This window comes from Polyergus mexicanus, unplaced genomic scaffold (assembly GCF_030449975.1).
Source record: "Polyergus mexicanus isolate NDT 795.1 unplaced genomic scaffold, iyPolMexi1.0 SCAF_3, whole genome shotgun sequence".
NCBI lineage: Eukaryota > Metazoa > Arthropoda > Insecta > Hymenoptera > Formicidae > Polyergus > Polyergus mexicanus.
The window spans coordinates 12,578,839-12,597,359 of NW_027223323.1; the positions used below are offsets into that span (position 1 = coordinate 12,578,839).

An 18,521-nucleotide genomic window follows, 5' to 3' on the forward strand; every position below is an offset into this window, starting at 1 on the left:
ACTACAGCTCCATTAGAATAATGCACGCATGCACGTGCACATACACGCATACGTCGGTCTCTCTTGCAGCTTTATTGTACATGTATTAAATATATGTATATGCGACTGTCAAAGCCAGCTGGTGTGCGCGGATGTATCTCTCCTCCTTCCCTGTAATCCGGCGTCTGTCTCTCTCATGCTGGCAAGCTCGTCGCCACACGATGGCTTTCCATGGCTCTTGAGATATATGGTGGCGATGCAATATATCGATATTAGTCGTATCGTATGAAACTCTAATGCGGCGTCAACAATAGAGATTTTAAGCCATAAGAAATTGACCAATCACAGTCGAGTATTCTTCTCGTACTTGATTGTGATTGGTCAATTTCTTAAGGCTTAGGACTTAAAATCTCTATTGTAAACGCCGCATAAGGCCGGTTCTACAATAAGTCTTATGTCGTAGCCGTAAGCAAATTGACCAACCACAGTCCATTTTTTTTTTTTTTTTTTTTGGAATTATCGACTGTGATTGGTCAATTTCCTTACGATTAACGACATACGACTTATTGTAGAACCGGTCTAATGTGCCATCTCGAACGACGTTGTGACTATTGCAACGGGAGATGTTGATTGGATACGGGGCGATTGGGCACAACCACTGATATCGATCGATGCCTAGGGTAACCAGCGCGAATTACCAATCGGAGGTGAATCGACGGTTAAAATAAATTCCAACTGAAATCATATAAATGCTTGGTTTTCCTTCATCTCTATTTTCTGTTGGCTATCCTACTAATTTTAATCGTCGGTTCGTCTAATCAGACTTGGTAAAATTAGCCCTAAATGTCACTTGGATACCTAAATCTTTAAGGCCGTATTACACTACGGTTTGCGGGCTTGATTGCGATTGGTGTTACAATTGACAGTTGCGGATTGATCAATCAGAGCAAAGTAACTTAACGGCCGATTGGTTAATCCGCAACTATCAATCCTAACCCCAATCTCAACCGCAACCCGTAATGTAAAACGGCCTTAAAGATTTTAAGCCCTAAAGCAAAGAGTACACATTTTTGCATAAACGCATAATTATAAGCATAAGGAAATTGATTGGTCAATTTCGTTATGCGTAAGGAAATGGACCAATCAATGATCAAATTCACTTCTTATTTCAAGACCGTCTTAAGTAATAATGTCTTATGCCCGTATTATGCGGCGTCTACAATAGAGATTTTAAGCCCTAAGTATTAAGAAATTGACCAATCACAGTCATGTATGAGAAGAATACTCGACTGTGATTGGTCAATTTCTTAAGGCTTAAGACTTAAAATCTCTATTGTAAACGCCGCTTAAGGCAGTTTCGAAGTAAGAACCGGCTATAGATACGGGCCATAGAGTTATTAGAAATTTTTTCATCGAAAATAACTAGTTTCTTGATAGCTAATAAAAATCGTGTAAAACACGCTTTATCTTCAAAAGAAAGTCTCTAGCCGATAGCCAATCGATACGTTCGACACATTTCTATCATATGCGTTTCATCTATTTTTATTATATCTATGCTTCAAACAACCGCATAACCTTTAGAACAACGTAACCTTACGTGTATACCATTTTTATTTCAAACCCGATCGAGAAATTAATATACAAATATTTTAACACGTAAGGTCACTTATAAATATATTATAAAATATATTCATTTTATCAGCTACGTTTGCTCTATTAACGCTTTATTGAGATATACATATAGTTTTTATCAACCAGTTAAAATTTGGCGTGTTTTTATTTACTTTACGCATTATTTTTGTCTATAACAGATATATAACATTTGTAAGTTTTAGTGAAAATGGATATTCGCCCGAACAATACCATTTATATCAATAATTTAAATGAAAAAATAAAAAAGGAGGAACTGAAAAAGTCATTATATGCCATCTTTTCTCAATTTGGTCAAATTTTGGATATTGTGGCTTTAAAAACACTCAAAATGCGTGGACAGGCTTTCGTTATCTTCAAGGAAATCGCGAGTGCGACAAATGCTTTGAGATCTATGCAAGGATTTCCTTTTTATGACAAACCGATGGTAAGAATCATACAGAACTGTTTTTCTGCGTTCAGTGTTTTTTGTCTATATTATATTATTTTTATTTTTATATTTGCATTATAATATATACGTTATCATTTATGTATGTATTCTGGAGCTTAACACCAATGTTTCTATTTTGGATATGTGTATTTTAAAATATAAAAATAATTTTTGCATTTTTTAATTTGTAGAGGATACAGTATGCTAAAACTGACAGCGATGTAATAGCCAAAATGAAGGGTACCTTTGCAGAACGACCAAAGAAACCAAAACGAGTTATTCCAGCGGCAGACGAGGAAGCCAAACGTGCCAAAAAACGTGCAAAAGAGCAGGCAAAGCATTCGCAGCAAGTTGGATATCATGCTAGTGTACCTCAGCATCCAGGAGTCGTCAATACAGCTGTTCCTGAACAACCACCAAATCAAATATTATTCTTAACAAATCTACCAGATGAGACAAGTGAAATGATGTTATCGATGCTGTTCAACCAATTTCCAGGCTTTAAAGAAGTGCGATTGGTACCTAATCGACACGATATCGCTTTTGTCGAATTTGAAAATGAAGTCCAATCTGGAGCAGCAAAAGATGCTCTTCAAGGTTTCAAAATCACACCTTCCCATGCAATGAAAATATCATTTGCAAAAAAATAAACTTGACTTTTTTTTTTATATTGTTTGTGTGATAGAATATTATGATAGACTGTAAGTAAAATATATAAACTGAATTGCGCATTTGTATAAAGTGAATGTAGCTATTGATATTGATCATCTCATTCACAATACTATGCAATGACAAGTATTTTGCTTAACAACGTTTATTTTACAGTCGATCTTTCAATAATCGTGTTAAGCGTGTATATACTGTGTGACAGATTCTGCCATATTAAAGACATTGCAATTCTCAAAAAATATATCTAAGAAATTTAATAAATTTTTGAAATTTTGTATATGATAATGATATGTTGGAATATTTTTTCATTAACCATCTGTACTCCATTTGAAAATCAGATATATAAAATATATATGAAGAGTCAAATTATTAAAGCAAAATGTAAAATAATTATTTCTTCCTTCACTCCTATTTATAATGCATTGTATTTTTAAAATAATTATTTAACAAAATATAAGTTTAGTTTCGATCAGAAGTGATAACTTTCAATGAAATGAGTTTCAATTTGAGTGATGTTTAACTTATTTATGAACTTATATATACATATGTGTAGTTATTAAAAATGCATATAATAAAATCATAGGTAGTAGAGATTTGTGTGTAAAAATAATTTATCTTCAAGAATATCTTCGAGAAATGGAGGAATATCTCGGGGATTAATTTATATTTTGATACTATATATATTTTATTGCCTTTTTTATATTTATATAGTTTCGATGTATGCAATAAGCCTTTATCTTGTCCCATGTAAAACTTAGACTTGTCGCTTGCGAAGATAACATAGTTAGACCAGATTGGCACGTTGGTCGAGAGTGTCGAAAATATATTTCTTTCATAAAAATATATATATGTTTTTATAATGTTAATCGCACACATTATTTTTTCCCCTTTCTCTCTCTGTAAATATGCGATACAATATTATATAATTTGGAAGCAAAAAATGAGAAAGTATTTGTACGTACAAATATAGAGCATTCGTTCTCTCTTTTTCGAGTAAAAAGACAATATTGGCGTTTAAAGATATTGATATATAGAAAATTAGAAAAATGTGTAATAAACGACGTGATTCGCCATCCAAAATATTTACTAGAGAAGAATTATTTAGGAATTCACTGTAAATAATGCTAGAGAAAATTCGCTTTTTTTTTTGGAAGGCGTGAACACAGAGCTTATATGTTTAATATATATGATGTATATAATATATATATATATATATATATATATATATATATATATATATATATATATAAGCATAATATGAATTCGACCCCGAGTATACACGAAATACAAATATATAGTTAAATAAGTTCTTTCCAGCGTTCGCGGTTCTTGCGATGAACCCATATATTGCATCGTAATCATTCCTGCAACGCTTGCATAGTTCAACATAGCGCGTTATTAAATATATATAAGTAATGATAAATAAAATATATATATATATACTCGTCTCCATTATTAGTATACATACGTGTATGTACTAATCATGTGGAAGACATTATTATTGAATTACAATTATATATAACGAATATGCATGATATCTGATGTCGAATGATTATTATCTATTATACGGCATTTTTTTTTTTTTTTTTTTTTTTTTAAGAGGAATGCGTGAGAAATAGTGAAACGCGAACGGTTACGCCCAATGATAAAAAGCAACGTGAATGAGAGAGCCGAGAAGCGACAGAAGTGCATAAAATATTTCAGGAGATACAATTGTCGTGCCATTGCAGGCATCTTTGGGACAGAGCTCGCAGTGCTCCATGTTGCCTAATTGATCCTTCTGTATTTTTCCGTCCATCACCTTACAAGGATCAATGAGATCCGTTTTGGCTGTTTGGCACATTCTTACGATCACTTCTTGATTCACGACTTTATCCACTGTAAAAAAATACATGGCACTCTTAACGTTAATTGTCCTAGAAACATCCCTATACGTATAAACATTTTCACCCATACAACACAGAACATTGCAGCAATATTGCAGCAACATTGCCGCAATGTTGCTATTATAATGTTGCAATATTGCTGCAATGTTGCTGCAATGTTCTGTGCTGTACGGGCAGAGACAACTTGCCGTTAAGAACCATTTTGGCGCAAGCCATGTCCTGAGGAGTTCTCGGAGAATGCTGTAGCGCTTCGTCGATCCCAAAAAGGCTCACGATCTTACTGAGGATCCTATGCTGCTGAAGATCTCTCTGCCATTCCAATATCTTCTTAACGGTGCATTCTACCGGTTGTAACGAGCTGTTGAAAGCGGAACCGCAACCTTTTTCCGACAGCGAGGTGCACATGTAGCATTTTAGCACCCGATCTGCCGATAAGAAATAGATTCAATAAAAATATTATTGAATGAACTAATGCATGTTTATTGGCAGCCCGTGACGTAGACTTCAATTGAAGCAACAGCATTTTTTTTCCGCGTATGAAAACTTTTTTTCAACATACCGCCATTTTTCTATTATTAAAAATTTTTTTAAAAACTCTCGGATAGCAGATAGCTATTAATATGTTTAATAAGAAAAAAAAAATTGTGTTTTTGATTTTAGATATGATAAACGAATAATTTTATACACACCATGAAAATATATAAATCTGCAAATATTCGCATAATCTCTAAAAAAAAAAAAAAAAAAAAATTTATGCTGAAAATTTTTATTTAAGTACTTCAAAATAGTGTATTAATATCGTAAAAAAAAAAAAAAAGTTTTATCGAATCGTTGCGCTGGAAAAAAATCTAGAAAATTTATTCATTTTTCGAAGATTCAAACGGATATGCTCCCTTAACAAAAGAAAGAAAAGATCTCTTTCTTGCAAATAAGTCTATACAAGCAACTCCGTATTTTATCTTCGAAATATATAATTTTTTTGATTATTATTCACTTTCGGAGAAGAAAGTTGTTCGACTTTTGTTGGAAAGTTTTTTTTTAAACCATTAATAATTTCATATATATATATACACATACATACACACAAAATGTGTGTGTGTGTAAATGGACTATTATACGCGTCGACCGATGTTATATTGGGGTTGTTATTATTTAAGTCGCAAAGTGCCAAAGTGGCGCCAAATGTCGCGACGCTTCATCCCTTAACTGTAGGGCAATGTATATATTGTATATAGTTTACTCTCTCGCACGCAATCTTTCTCTCTTTCTCTTGCGATGTTTCGACAAGTACGAGAACAAAGAAAAATATGACACTAGACAGACAGACAAACAAAATTGTAAATATGTGTATGCGCTCTCTATAATTTCATTGATTTTTGTTTCATGTAATAATACAAAAGGATACAATTTTAATCGGATTATTAGAATTAATTTTTTTTTATGTGTGTTTTCTTCTTTTCATGTAAATAAAAAGATCTCAGATATCTGAAATTCAGATATCATAATTAATTTTAATTAATTTTAATATATTAATCACACACACACACACACACACCACACACATATAGTCAGAATCTTGTATAAAAATCATAGATTACATATAATCATAAATGATATTGTCAAACTTATCAAACAATCTCCACAACGATATCTCGATAATATTAATTATTAATATTGCATTATTTATATAATAGCTATTTCAATTTTATGTATTATTTCTACGAATGACGATAATATTTTCTTTTAAGGGGGGAGGTATCTCCATTTTTATATACTTATTATCATTTTGAAAAAAAATTTTCTAAACAAAATTTTTATTAGATGAAAGTTTTACCCTCTATTTTATAATAAACATTTATATTGCGCGAAGCTAAATTTTCGATAAATTATAGTTGTAACGTTATCGCTGCTTGTTTCTCATATATCGCTCGTTGATAAAAAAAAATAAATAAATAAAAATAAAAATATCCCTAAACAAGGGTTGAACAAAGATGTTCGTTCAATTAATTAAACAATTAACGTACGAGCGTTCATTTTTACTCGAAAAAAAATTTGATTCTTGGATTTGATATTTTATACAGCGTATTATTTACAGATAGATTGATATAGTAAGATACATCACCTGAATGAACCGCCACAAGGAGCGCTGAAGCGATGAGCAATATAGTGATCCTTCGATGCATCTCGTTTCTTCGATAACTTTCGCCTTCACACGATAAAATAGAAACAAACTGTACGCTCCGAGGGGGGTAGCGTTCTTCGTGAGAGAGAGAGAGAGAGAACCTTTGTCGTCGTGTAGACAGACCGATCGCGAGTACGACCCCGCGAGCTTTCCGTTCTCCACGCTGCGTTATTCGCCTCCCCCTATTTTCTCTCTCCTACCCCACGATATTCCTTCCACGATATTTTATTCACCACCGTTCGCCAAGCTTCGCCCCGTAACGCGCACGACACGTAATAGATCTCGCCCTTTCGCTCTTTCCCTTTCTTTGGATCCCTCTCCCTTATTGGCAGGGCGTGGGATTCATTTTCTTCTACGCATATCAAGGGACACGATAGTGTCTCGCGCTAAGTCACGCGCAGCATTAGCGAGGCACTCCGGGTATCTATTATTGTACACGCGCGTGTTCAATGATATTAGTCATTGTCACGATGCTCTCTCCTCTCTCTTACACAATAATTTTAGTTCTCCTAGAGATTTATAAAGTGTCGCGAGAAAGGAAAAATTTACATTACGCTCGATAACATTATTCTCTTCCGATTTTGTTTTAGAATTCCAGTAACATCTTATTAAGTCGAAATTAACAAACTAATATTTTATACTAATAAGAAAGAAAAAATATATATAAATATATATTATTGTATCATATTACGTTATATTAATATTATTTCTAATTTATAATAGTTTACACGTTTGTATGAATAAAAAAGTCCATATGAATATCGCGTATAGACAATTCATATAAATACAATATAATTTTAAAATCCACGGTACAACCCTGTCTCAGATCTACAAAAAAATCGCCATTAATCGCAGTCGATACGCGTTCAATGGGACATGTGAAATAAGGCCGAGGGTTATTACAAGGATAAGGCGAACAGGAGGGAGAGATGCCCGCCGTTGTGGCGCCCATCGTCCTATCCGGGTCGCCGTTGTCGTTGGCGTCGTCGCGACGACGCCGATTTGACGCCGTCTGTCTACTCCGCAGTTTTCACTTTACGTGGCGATCGGGAAGAGAATCTCATGCCGAGGAAGAGAAGAGGCATTTATTTTTTTTCGCGGCATATTTTTCCTTTTTTTTTCCCCCCCTCGGCAACTTGCTTTCTATTGTCCCTCGCGACCTTGTCGCTCGATGACATCTCTTGCCATTTTGCCATCTTTGTCTCTCTCTCTCTCTCTCTCTTCGTCGTTATATAATCTATCTCGTTGCGTCTATATATCGTGATTGACAAAACGGAAGCTACTGCGTCGCGCTCGTATATCCCGTGTTACTTGTTACTTCCTGAAACAACGCTCGGTCAAATTATGGGATGATACGAAGGGACGATATGAATTCCTATTTTTCAATAAAACAGCGACCATATATCGATTATTTTTATTATAATATTAGTAATTCGAATAATGCAACGATGATAGCATATACGGAATATGAAACACGCAGATTTGCCATCTCTTTTTATTTTGCTTTTCACGTTATTATACTTATCTATTTTATTAATATTTTTATGATAAATCTTAAACGATTATATGAACGCATATATTATACTGTATTTCGCATAGCATATTTCTCAATATTTCTTTTCCACTAATATTACGAAAGATAATTATAATGGGATCCGCATACATACATAAACTTACACGCACACACGCATAGCCGCGGACATACGCAAGAAGAGCGCGATATAACTTATAGTATATCAGGATTCGTCTCGCGCGCGATAAGAACGTATTTTGAAACATTTTACAATCAATTTGGGTCACGCATCGTGCCTGATAATAAAGTAATAGACAATCACGGAGAGCGTACATAGAAAGTAGATCGCGAGACTGGGTGAGCATCGTCGAGATCGATTGCAGCCGTAACCCACGCATTCACAGATAAGCTGATAACTATCCCGGCTATAGCGTCCTCGATAACATTCCTTCTTGCTATTTCGCGATTTCGCGCATTCGCGCATCGTCAGGTCGTTGTGCGTGTCCATGAAGTAGTCTGGAATTTTTAGAGAATCCGAATATTATTATATTTAGCATATAGCCATACAGCACTGAAGCTTGCAACAACATTGCTGCAACATTGTAATATTGCATATTGCAGTTTAATGTTGCAGAAATATTGCAAAGACATTATTTTACAATATAACTTTAGCAATGTTACAGCAACATTCCGAAAATATTACAAGAAAAGTATTCAATAATCGCTAGTTTATTCGTTTACCACTATGCGGCGCATGTTTGCGCTATCTATTCCGCATTTAATTTTTAATCATGATGATTATATAAAGTTTACAAAGAGCGGCTAGTAAGATTAAAAAGATATAATAACTATTTTTGTTAATTTAAGTCGTATGATATGACCCTAATACAGGGGCTCAGACATTGGACTAAGAATTCTTTTAATAGTTTACATTCTTATATAAAATCAAAAATTTGATAATAATATTCTAATATGCAAAAAAGATACTTCAGATTTTAATAAATAAATTTTGAGATTATATAAAGACAAGAGAGATGTGAAAAAACTCGTTGTATGCGTAAATTCACCACAATCTTTTTGCATCCGGATATCTGAATATTTCGGATACAAAGAAATTGTGAATTTACGCAATTGCAAATTGAGTTTTTTCTTATTTCTCTTAGATATTCTCTGTCACTGAAGGAAGTCGAATGTGTACTGAAAAATTTACATTTTATAATTTCGTTATTATTATAATACAGAAAAACTATATACACGCTAGATCCTGACTCTTATAGGCCTAATTTCTTATTATTTTTTTCATATGTTAAGGATATTATGTCGATAAATATACATAAAGCATTATTGCATATATATTATATTGTTATGTTGCTGCAATATTATATTGCAATATTTCTGTAGGCGGACATTTTACTGTTGCTGCAATATCATAACAACATTTCGCAATGTTTTTGCAATATTGCAATCTTGCAGAAAAATGTTGCTGCAATGTTATTGCAATCTTGCGGTGCCGTATGGGTATATATATATATGTGTATAATAAAATATAATTATATATATATATAAGAGAAATCACGATATTTTTATTCAATAATATTATACGTAATAATATTTTACGATCTGCTTAATATATATGAACTTTTCTTTAAGAAATTATCCAAGAAATCATTGCCCAAAATTTTTCCCAGGGATTTAAGAACACCCTGTATATATGTATTATATTTTACAAAGAAATATTGCAATTATTCAAATTTTTTTGAATGCATAAGTAAATGTATAATTGTTAACAAACAATAAAATAAATACTCTTAATGTACAATTTTTATATAGTAATAAATATCTTTAAAAAATGCCATTACATTCCAGCTTTACGATGAGTGTTATAAAAGGAAATATATTTTTCATGTAATTCGTATACTGTAAAATTTTCCCCGTGTAATTTCTCGTTTAGGATAATGATATAGAACTCGCACGCACGCGCTTACAAGTCTATCATTTTACGATTAAGTGATTACAGTGTCGAGTCTACTCACATACGTAAACGGCTTTACGACAATAGGGATGACCCGATGGACACAGTTTCAGATATTTAAAATGTACTTTGTTAACGGTGCAATCTTCATCCTTTTTACTGCTGCACTGATAACATTTGATCGCGTTGCATTCTTTTATATCCGTATTATCGTCGGTCGTTGTGGAGTAGCAGTTACATCAGAGAAAAAAAAGCTGTATTACCGAAAAACGTCTCTATTGTTTATTTCGACGTAGAGGTTTCCGATATAATATACAATTATAATTATATACTGATTAATCGGTTAATGTATATTACCTAACTTTCTATGGAAATAAATATCGGTTGGCGAATATTGCCATCGTTTAAAACCTCTATTTCGAGAGACGCATCCAGACAGCGTACAATATTTATATAAAATATATGTACAAAATATTTATAATAATTATTTGAATATTTCATAAATATTTATCAAAATATTTTTGTTATCTTAGACTTAACAAATCATAAAGATTTATTATAAATATTATAGAAATATTTATAAAAATATTGAAAAATATTTACAATATATTATTATAAATATATTTATTTTTTACTCACCATAAATATTAGAAAAAATATTATATCGAATAAAGTTTTTATGATTTCTTTTCTTAATGTATACAAAATATGTATGAAGTATTCATATAATATTTCAAAAAATAAATAGTAAAAAATATTTATGAATATCTATCATAAATATTGTGTGCTGTCTGGGCAGGCGCTCTATATAACTACACATATATTAACTTTAAAAGTCAATTATTTTCTCGGTTAAGAAACTCACCTTTCTGAAAAATACATAGAATTAATAATATTTGCAATACACATAATTTTGTTTGCATTGTAATCTGTGATTCTTCATACGAACTATACAACATCGATGGTATACGTAACTACTGTAAAGAACAAAATTCATATCTTACGATTGATAATTTTTTCTACGATGTATAAATGCTTATTATACAATCCAGTGGGAATAAAATTTCCTTAATAAAAATATGTAAATTATATAAGAAAAGTTTTATAATTAATTCACATTGTGCATTAGTCGCTCTTCGATAGATATATATTAATCAGTTTCATAACTAAGTGTCTTAATATAATGCATTACGTAACTGCAAGATATTCCTTACCAAATAATAGTACGAATCAATTACAAGTAACTGTAAAATTATTAGAAAATTAAATCCTGCCGGGTTAGATTTCATAAAACAACCGACACTTTATCAATTACATTTAACATTTCGATACGAAGTTGGCAATGTAATAAGTCGATGTTATCCTTTTAAGATCAATATTAATTTAATTTATTAATAATAAATAATCAATAAATAATTTTATAATAATTAATAAATAATTCTATTTATTATAATTAATTTATTATTTAAGATCGACTTATTTATTCAACGCATAGAAATTGAGATATACTTTTCACGCTTTTTTTTTACGAATGCGACCTATAATACAAGACTTTATTTCTCGAGAGTAAGTAAAAAAAAAAAAAAGAAAAAAACCTGAATTTTTTTATCGTATATGAAACGAATCTTAAGAGTCATTGAAAAAAATCTCAGTCATTTTAATATATATTACGTAATATGTGTAACAATTGATCATATTCATATATTCAATTTTATATTAGATGCAAATAAAAAATGTAAATTATTTAAACATTTTGCTTTTTTGTCGTCGACGTTTAGATGGATTAACACATCAAGTAACATGGCAAAGCAGCATATCGGCGGTACGAATTGTAAATGCTAAAAATATGTCAGGGACTGATGGCGAATCGCTAAAACGCTAAATACGTTAATGCCGGCCATATGAAAGATCTATTTAATATTAATTCGCACGTATACTAGCAAATAGATATGGTACGATCATCATGTAACGAGCATCAACGCGATGTAAGCGGAACTAGTCGCGATTATACGTCTTCGAGGGACATGTCGCGGTCATCCTGCTGACTTTTTAACAAATATCCTCTTGCCGTGCCCCGTATTATATCTCGCTTGTGAATTTTTTTTTTTTTATTATCCAAAACTACAATCTTGTTCTTCGAATAAGGATTAAAAAAGTAGATATCAAACATTTACATACGAAATACGTGGACAAGACAAGTTAAGCTCATTTAATTGCTAGCAATTCTTCTCATTTATTCTCTCGTTTAAAGTAAGAAAAGAGATGCCAATTAAATTTTATTTAAGATCAAAACAAATTGAAGAATCGGTAAATTTAAGAAGAGTTCGTGGGATGAGATACAAGCGTATTCTCCATAAAATTGTGGAAATAGATTGGAGGAAATTGTCAAGGCTGCGTAACTCGCTGCTATCGCTCGCTCCAATTTCGCCAATCATACAAAAATCGATAATAAAAGGAGATTATTGAAAATTTTTACGATAGTAAAAGAAAAAGAGTGAGAAGAAGAAAAATAAACTGAAAAGGTTACGAGCAAAGTATCTGATCGTTCGGTTCGTGCGGATTAATTAGATAGGCAGGTATAACATATCATCCAGTTTACATTACGAGAATCGGAAAGATCGTGGATGAAGATTGGAGAAAATATTTCTATTATTGTTGTATCACTTTAACGGGAACTTTTGTAGGAATACGCGACGCGCAAATACATGAGCAGCGTGACAGTTTCGACGTTGAGCGTGTCACAGGAAGATGGACATTATCCACTCAACGTGCTCCAAACTACCACTTTAGTCTCCATTTGAGCGTAAAGCTGCCCGTATCATCCGCAGCCTTACGTATTTAACCCATATGTTCGTGCCAATTCTTTCTAGAACGTTTAACATTCTTTTTCAGTTTGTCAAATGTTTCTATTATTAAATAGGTGAAATTCTATTATTCGCACCGCTCTATGACCAACGTGCATTATTAAAGCGATCAGATCATTTTCTCGTAAATACTTCGGCTTATTTTTCTTCCCCCCCCCCTCTCTTTTTCTTTTATAAAACTTTCCAACTGTTTTCTTTCATACACCTCATACAGAACGTGTCCCTAAAAGACATCTAAAAAACGATTTAAAGATATCCTACCATCTTTTAGACATCTTTAGAGGATTGCTTTTGACCTTTTCATACTGTTTGGGATATTATCAATTTTTTATATCCTTTCTAGACTGATTTCACGGATAATTGGCACTTAGATCTTGTGTAATGGCCTTGAAATAGCATAAACGCGTTATATAAGCATACATAAATCGACACGGTATGAGACTCTAGCATTATGTAAATTTAATTAATATCGATGAGAAGCGATAAATATACAAGATTATTATTCTTATTTGAATTTCATTCGTCATTCATCATTTTAATAAATTCTATTGCAAAAGATTTCGGCGACATAATTTTCTAATAATGTAACAATATATACGCGTATTTCCCCGTAATACATACATACATACATACATACATATATATATATATATATATATATATATATATACACATTATAATATATATTTTATTAACACTAATTTCGTCGGATATAGCATCGATCTTTTTAAACGGCAATTTTATAGTTCGCAAAATATATAATTATATCTATAATTTATATAATATTTACACAATATTATATAATATAATTTATATAATATTTATATTAATTATAATTATATTTATAATTCTCCATAATGAATTGTTGGACGCGTAATTTTTATCATCGGAAAAATATCGATAATACAGAACCACTAGTAGGTCTGATAGCGGAGAATTACAGATACAATCGAAGGAGATTTCGTATTGCGATAGCAAAATCGTTCGATCCTAGAATTATTCGTAGATGAGACGTATATATTCTCCATGGATCTCCTCCCACCGTCAGCTACCTCGCCTCGCTCGCTCTCCCTACCTCGATCGTAATCGCGTGTTCAGCATCGCTCGCTGGTGCTGTATACATCGATGGCTAGGAGTTAGTGAGCTTGCGCCACACGCTAGCGCCGTACATTAGCAGTGCTTTCTCAGTCCTCCGAGTCTCAAATGATACCTCCAGGCCTTTTCAATTCTTGATTCTCTTTCTCTCTCTCTCTCTTTCTCTCTTTCTTTCTCTCACACACACACACACTCTCTCTCTCTCTCTCTCTCTCTTCCCGTTTCTATTTCTCCTTCCCCCTTCTCGTCCGTTTTGATTTCCCTTGTCTCTCTTTCCACACTTTTGTATATTTGTTTCGTATCTTTTCTTTATTTTTTTTCCGTGATTACGTTGCGGTATCTTGAAAGAATCAGTGAAGCTTCTTGGCGAACAGCGTTTATTCTTCAATCGCTCCAAGAGGAGGAAGGAGAAGAAAGATGAAGAGAGCCTTTAGAGCGAGATTTATCGTTATCACTCTATACAGTATCCTTCTATTCTTGTGCTATAGCGGTAAGTGACGAAAATGTGTTTGGGAGTGTATAAGTTTTCCACGTCCAGATTCGAGATGCACTGTATGGACATATATATATATGTGTTAAAAACGAGGCGTGTTATATGTGCTATAATCTTAATGTGCGTATTTTCGTAAGACGTACTATGACAATTTAAATTAAGACGCAATAACTGTAACTGACGTTGCACAGCGAACATTATAAATGTTGGTGTAATAATGAGATATACAAAAGGGCGCGACAAAATGATTGCGAGATAAATATTTTACAACTGCGAATTATAAAGAAAATTTCAATTATTATCCTCCATAATGTTGGGAAAAAAAAAATCTTATTGGCAGACATAAATTATATAAATTATTTTTACAAGATTTACGAATCGGTTGCTCACACAATGATCTCGTCCTCGCATCTCGTTCACTGTACGAGGATCGCAAAGAATGCAAGTTATTTTGTTGGTGTCGAATCGAAAATTTATAGAAATAATGATTTTTCACGAGTACTTTCGTGAGTTTATGGTGAAAATAAAATTCGAATCCGCGAAGGCAATCTGACTGTACGAATATATCTTTCCGGGGCACAGCTGGCGTGGCTGCATTGATTTTTCTACGGGGTATAACAATTACCGAGGGTTCGATGAACTATATCCGTATATGCGATGACGTATGCAACGATCGATTGATAAAAGTAGTGCGCCCTTTCCGTAACGTTTACACCTTCCGTATACAAATTGTCTTTTAATTTTTTTTTCCACATAAAATTAATAATTTTGTAAGCCATGCGTGCGCGCGATGAATAAGAAACTCAAGGGAATACAGCATATTTCTCTATTTTTGTTAGATGTTATAGTTACCGTAAATCGTTGTTTAAATGGCTTTAGCCAAGATTTAAAATTAATATGCCTCTCGATCTAGTTATCTCTTCTTTCCATTTTGATCTTCAACCTTGTTATCGCATAATATTGACTTTATAAGGAGATAACATCACAGGCAAGCTAAATTAAAGAAACATACACAAATATTGTTGAATTATTCATTATAGTTAACATATATATATATAATATATAGAATATCGAATAATAATTGTGAAATAACATAAAATTTAAATAATAATAAAGTTTATTAATATTAAATTTTATTCGCGTATGACGGAAACATTTAAAATTTTCTTATTTTCCGTCATTGTTTCAATTAAAGAAAAAAACAAATTCGATTAATAATTGCAAACTGCAATTAAGTCTAATTTTTGTAAATAAATAATAAATGTATCTCGAGAGTATATGAAGCAAAATGCAAGTTTACATTTTTTAACGAGTAACGTTGACTTGTGTGTATGTGTATGATGTATGCGCGGGCGTTTATAATGAAAAGAAGTAAAAGAGATACAAATAAATCGATTGCAATATTTTACAGGTGTTGATGCTATACAATGTTATCAGTGCAACAGTAAGAATAATAGCCAATGCTCCGAGCTTATTCCTCCAGACGCTATGAAGATAGATTGTTCGGATCTCAGGGACGGCGCGAAATATACAATGTGCCGCAAAATTACACAAGTCATCGAGTTTAGCGTCAACGGCCGTACGTGTTAAAATTACATTAATAATATCGTTAAATTTTAATTCACTTAATATCCATATATCATGATTTGTTTCTAAATTTAAGGAAATCAATTTAATCCTTATGGATACATGCTATTATAAAATTCCATACGATTTATGTTTGTCCGACAAACTTTCATAATTGATATAAAAATATTATTTCCACATTTTTTTTTTAATTATCATACAGAAACTATATCTAAAATAAAACAAATTTGTTCTTTTCTTTATACAGTAGCAGCTAATACACGAGTTATTCGTGGATGCGGATGGGACGAATCAAATTATAAGGGCAAGTGCTATCAACGAAGTGGTTTTGGCGGTAGGCAAGAAGTTTGCTCCTGTTTAAACGATTATTGTAATGCGGCAACGCCTGGACCTGGAATTTTGCCGCCTCAAGGCCTCGTTCTTTCATGCACTTTAATCAGTATGCTGCTGGCGTTTTTACGGAATTAATCGTTATTAAGAGACATCAAAATTCTCCACCGTAGAGTTTATATATAAGACCATGATGAGCTGAACCTGATAATTAGAGAAGAGTAGAAAGATTTAATATATCAAGCGTGCTTTTGCTGACTTCATGTCTGAACAGCAAATAGTTATCGAAAATAACGTATATCAAAGCGCGTATATCAAATAAAAGATCAGAAAAAAAATTTTACACTATATAAATGGCTGAACATGTAGCAACGTGAAGGATTTTTCATCTATCGAGAAGAAATAAGAAAAAAATCTTCAGAGTTTATATACATATATACGGAGTATTTTTCGAGAGTTGTTCATGTAGTCTTAGCAAATTGCGTTATGTCCAACTATTAATGTACTGAAAATTAATTATGTACATCGATATATATTATATAATTATCTAGATGATAATATATATAAATAGATGTTAAATATTCTATAAATCTATAAAATAGTAGAATTTATGGAAGGAGTGAAAATTATGTTATATTTATATATGGTTTATCTTTAAAATCTATTTACTTTCGTCAATGAGATATAACGTATAAATATAATAAGATATTGAGATTTTAAAACTCGTAAACGCTGAATAAACTGTTTAAACGAATTTTAATATATTGTAAATGACAATTGTTATAATTAACAAACAAAAAGTATATTGATTAAAAAGAAATGAACTCTTAAAGATAAAATTTCCTTAAAGACATTTCGTAGAATTGTATTGAAAGTCATCTGCATTCATATTTTATTATAATTTTTCATTATATAATAACTCTATACGCGAACGATTATAATACATACATATTTGTAAATGTATTTAGACCAAAATTTAATATCCGATATCTCTCGATATTAAAAATGTTGTGCCTGTTATTATATACAATTAAAAGAATGTTCAATCCGTATGTTCGGAAAAAGTTCTTATTCTTCAATGTCTGATTATGAAACATGCTCATTATCAGTATAATAATGTAAGATACTAGACAAAATCTTGTCATTTTAACTTTTGAGCTTTAAAATTATAAAAACATGTCCTTAATATCTTTGGAAAATATCTACAATTAGTAACACTTATCTCTCGTTCATAAATTTATATAAGCAGATTATACGATTTGTTTGCATAAAAAGGTATACTTTAAACTTTTTGTGCACGCGTGCGCGCACACGCATATACACATATTATGAACAAGAGTATTTCATTATTTATTTCACATTTTCGGTATATATTGTATATACAGGATGTCCCATTTTAATCTCCTCAGGCAAATATCTCAAAAACCAAGCCCGGAAGAGAAAAATGTTTCAGACAAAAGTTGTTTGGTTTCGAGGGGGCCATAAGATGGTGACAATGATTTGACCTTGGAAAATCATTTGAAGGTCATGTGAAGGTCAACATTAAAATCTTAAATGGAAACCCCCATTTTTTATTTAGCATTCTTGTAGCTGACATCCAGAGCTTTCCAAAACACTATAATAAAGTATTTTTTTATTAAGTACTTTTTGAGTTATTTTATATTTTAATCTGACATATTTTGATATAAAAAATTAAATATCTCGTAAAATATTTAGTTTTCGATAATCTTACCGTAATACTTCTATGTACAGAATAATGAGACAAATTAATTAGTATAAAAAAAAAAATGTTTTTAAGAAAATTATTTACGATGTATTTTTTTTAGACAATTATTTGTTTTTTTTTTTTGGCACTAATTAATTTGTCTTAT

At 31.8% G+C, this 18,521-nt stretch overlaps 4 protein-coding genes and 1 long non-coding RNA gene across 5 annotated transcripts; 2 read left to right on the plus strand and 3 right to left on the minus strand.

Annotated features, from left to right (window-relative positions):
• The first annotated feature begins 1,555 nt into the window (after positions 1–1,555).
• Snf (U1 small nuclear ribonucleoprotein A snf) lies at positions 1,556–3,073 on the plus strand. The gene is made up of 3 exons (XM_070316700.1): positions 1,556–1,635; positions 1,815–2,056; positions 2,251–3,073. The coding sequence occupies exons 2-3, from the start codon at positions 1,820–1,822 to the stop codon at positions 2,707–2,709; spliced, it is 696 nt and encodes a 231-aa protein (XP_070172801.1). The 5' UTR covers positions 1,556–1,635; positions 1,815–1,819; the 3' UTR covers positions 2,710–3,073.
• Positions 3,074–3,957: 884 nt separating this feature from the next.
• LOC138945208 (uncharacterized) lies at positions 3,958–7,304 on the minus strand. The gene is made up of 3 exons (XM_070316563.1): positions 6,737–7,304; positions 4,803–5,039; positions 3,958–4,606 (listed from the first exon to the last, which is right to left on the minus strand). The coding sequence occupies exons 1-3, from the start codon at positions 6,795–6,797 to the stop codon at positions 4,362–4,364; spliced, it is 543 nt and encodes a 180-aa protein (XP_070172664.1). The 5' UTR covers positions 6,798–7,304; the 3' UTR covers positions 3,958–4,361.
• A 905-nt stretch (positions 7,305–8,209) lies between these two features.
• On the minus strand, positions 8,210–11,204 carry LOC138931698 (uncharacterized). Its single transcript, XM_070292719.1, has 3 exons — positions 11,147–11,204; positions 10,343–10,474; positions 8,210–8,825 (listed from the first exon to the last, which is right to left on the minus strand). The coding sequence occupies exons 1-3, from the start codon at positions 11,202–11,204 to the stop codon at positions 8,593–8,595; spliced, it is 423 nt and encodes a 140-aa protein (XP_070148820.1). The 3' UTR covers positions 8,210–8,592.
• A 3,060-nt stretch (positions 11,205–14,264) lies between these two features.
• LOC138931988 (UPAR/Ly6 domain-containing protein crok) lies at positions 14,265–16,974 on the plus strand. The gene is made up of 3 exons (XM_070293418.1): positions 14,265–14,730; positions 16,145–16,312; positions 16,568–16,974. Exons 1-3 carry the CDS (start codon positions 14,658–14,660, stop codon positions 16,786–16,788), a joined length of 462 nt encoding a protein of 153 aa, XP_070149519.1. The 5' UTR covers positions 14,265–14,657; the 3' UTR covers positions 16,789–16,974.
• Positions 14,372–15,735, minus strand: LOC138931989 (uncharacterized). Its single transcript, XR_011446716.1, has 2 exons — positions 15,586–15,735; positions 14,372–14,790 (listed from the first exon to the last, which is right to left on the minus strand). It is a non-coding gene; the product is annotated as an uncharacterized lncRNA (long non-coding RNA).
• Positions 16,975–18,521: the final 1,547 nt, after the last annotated feature.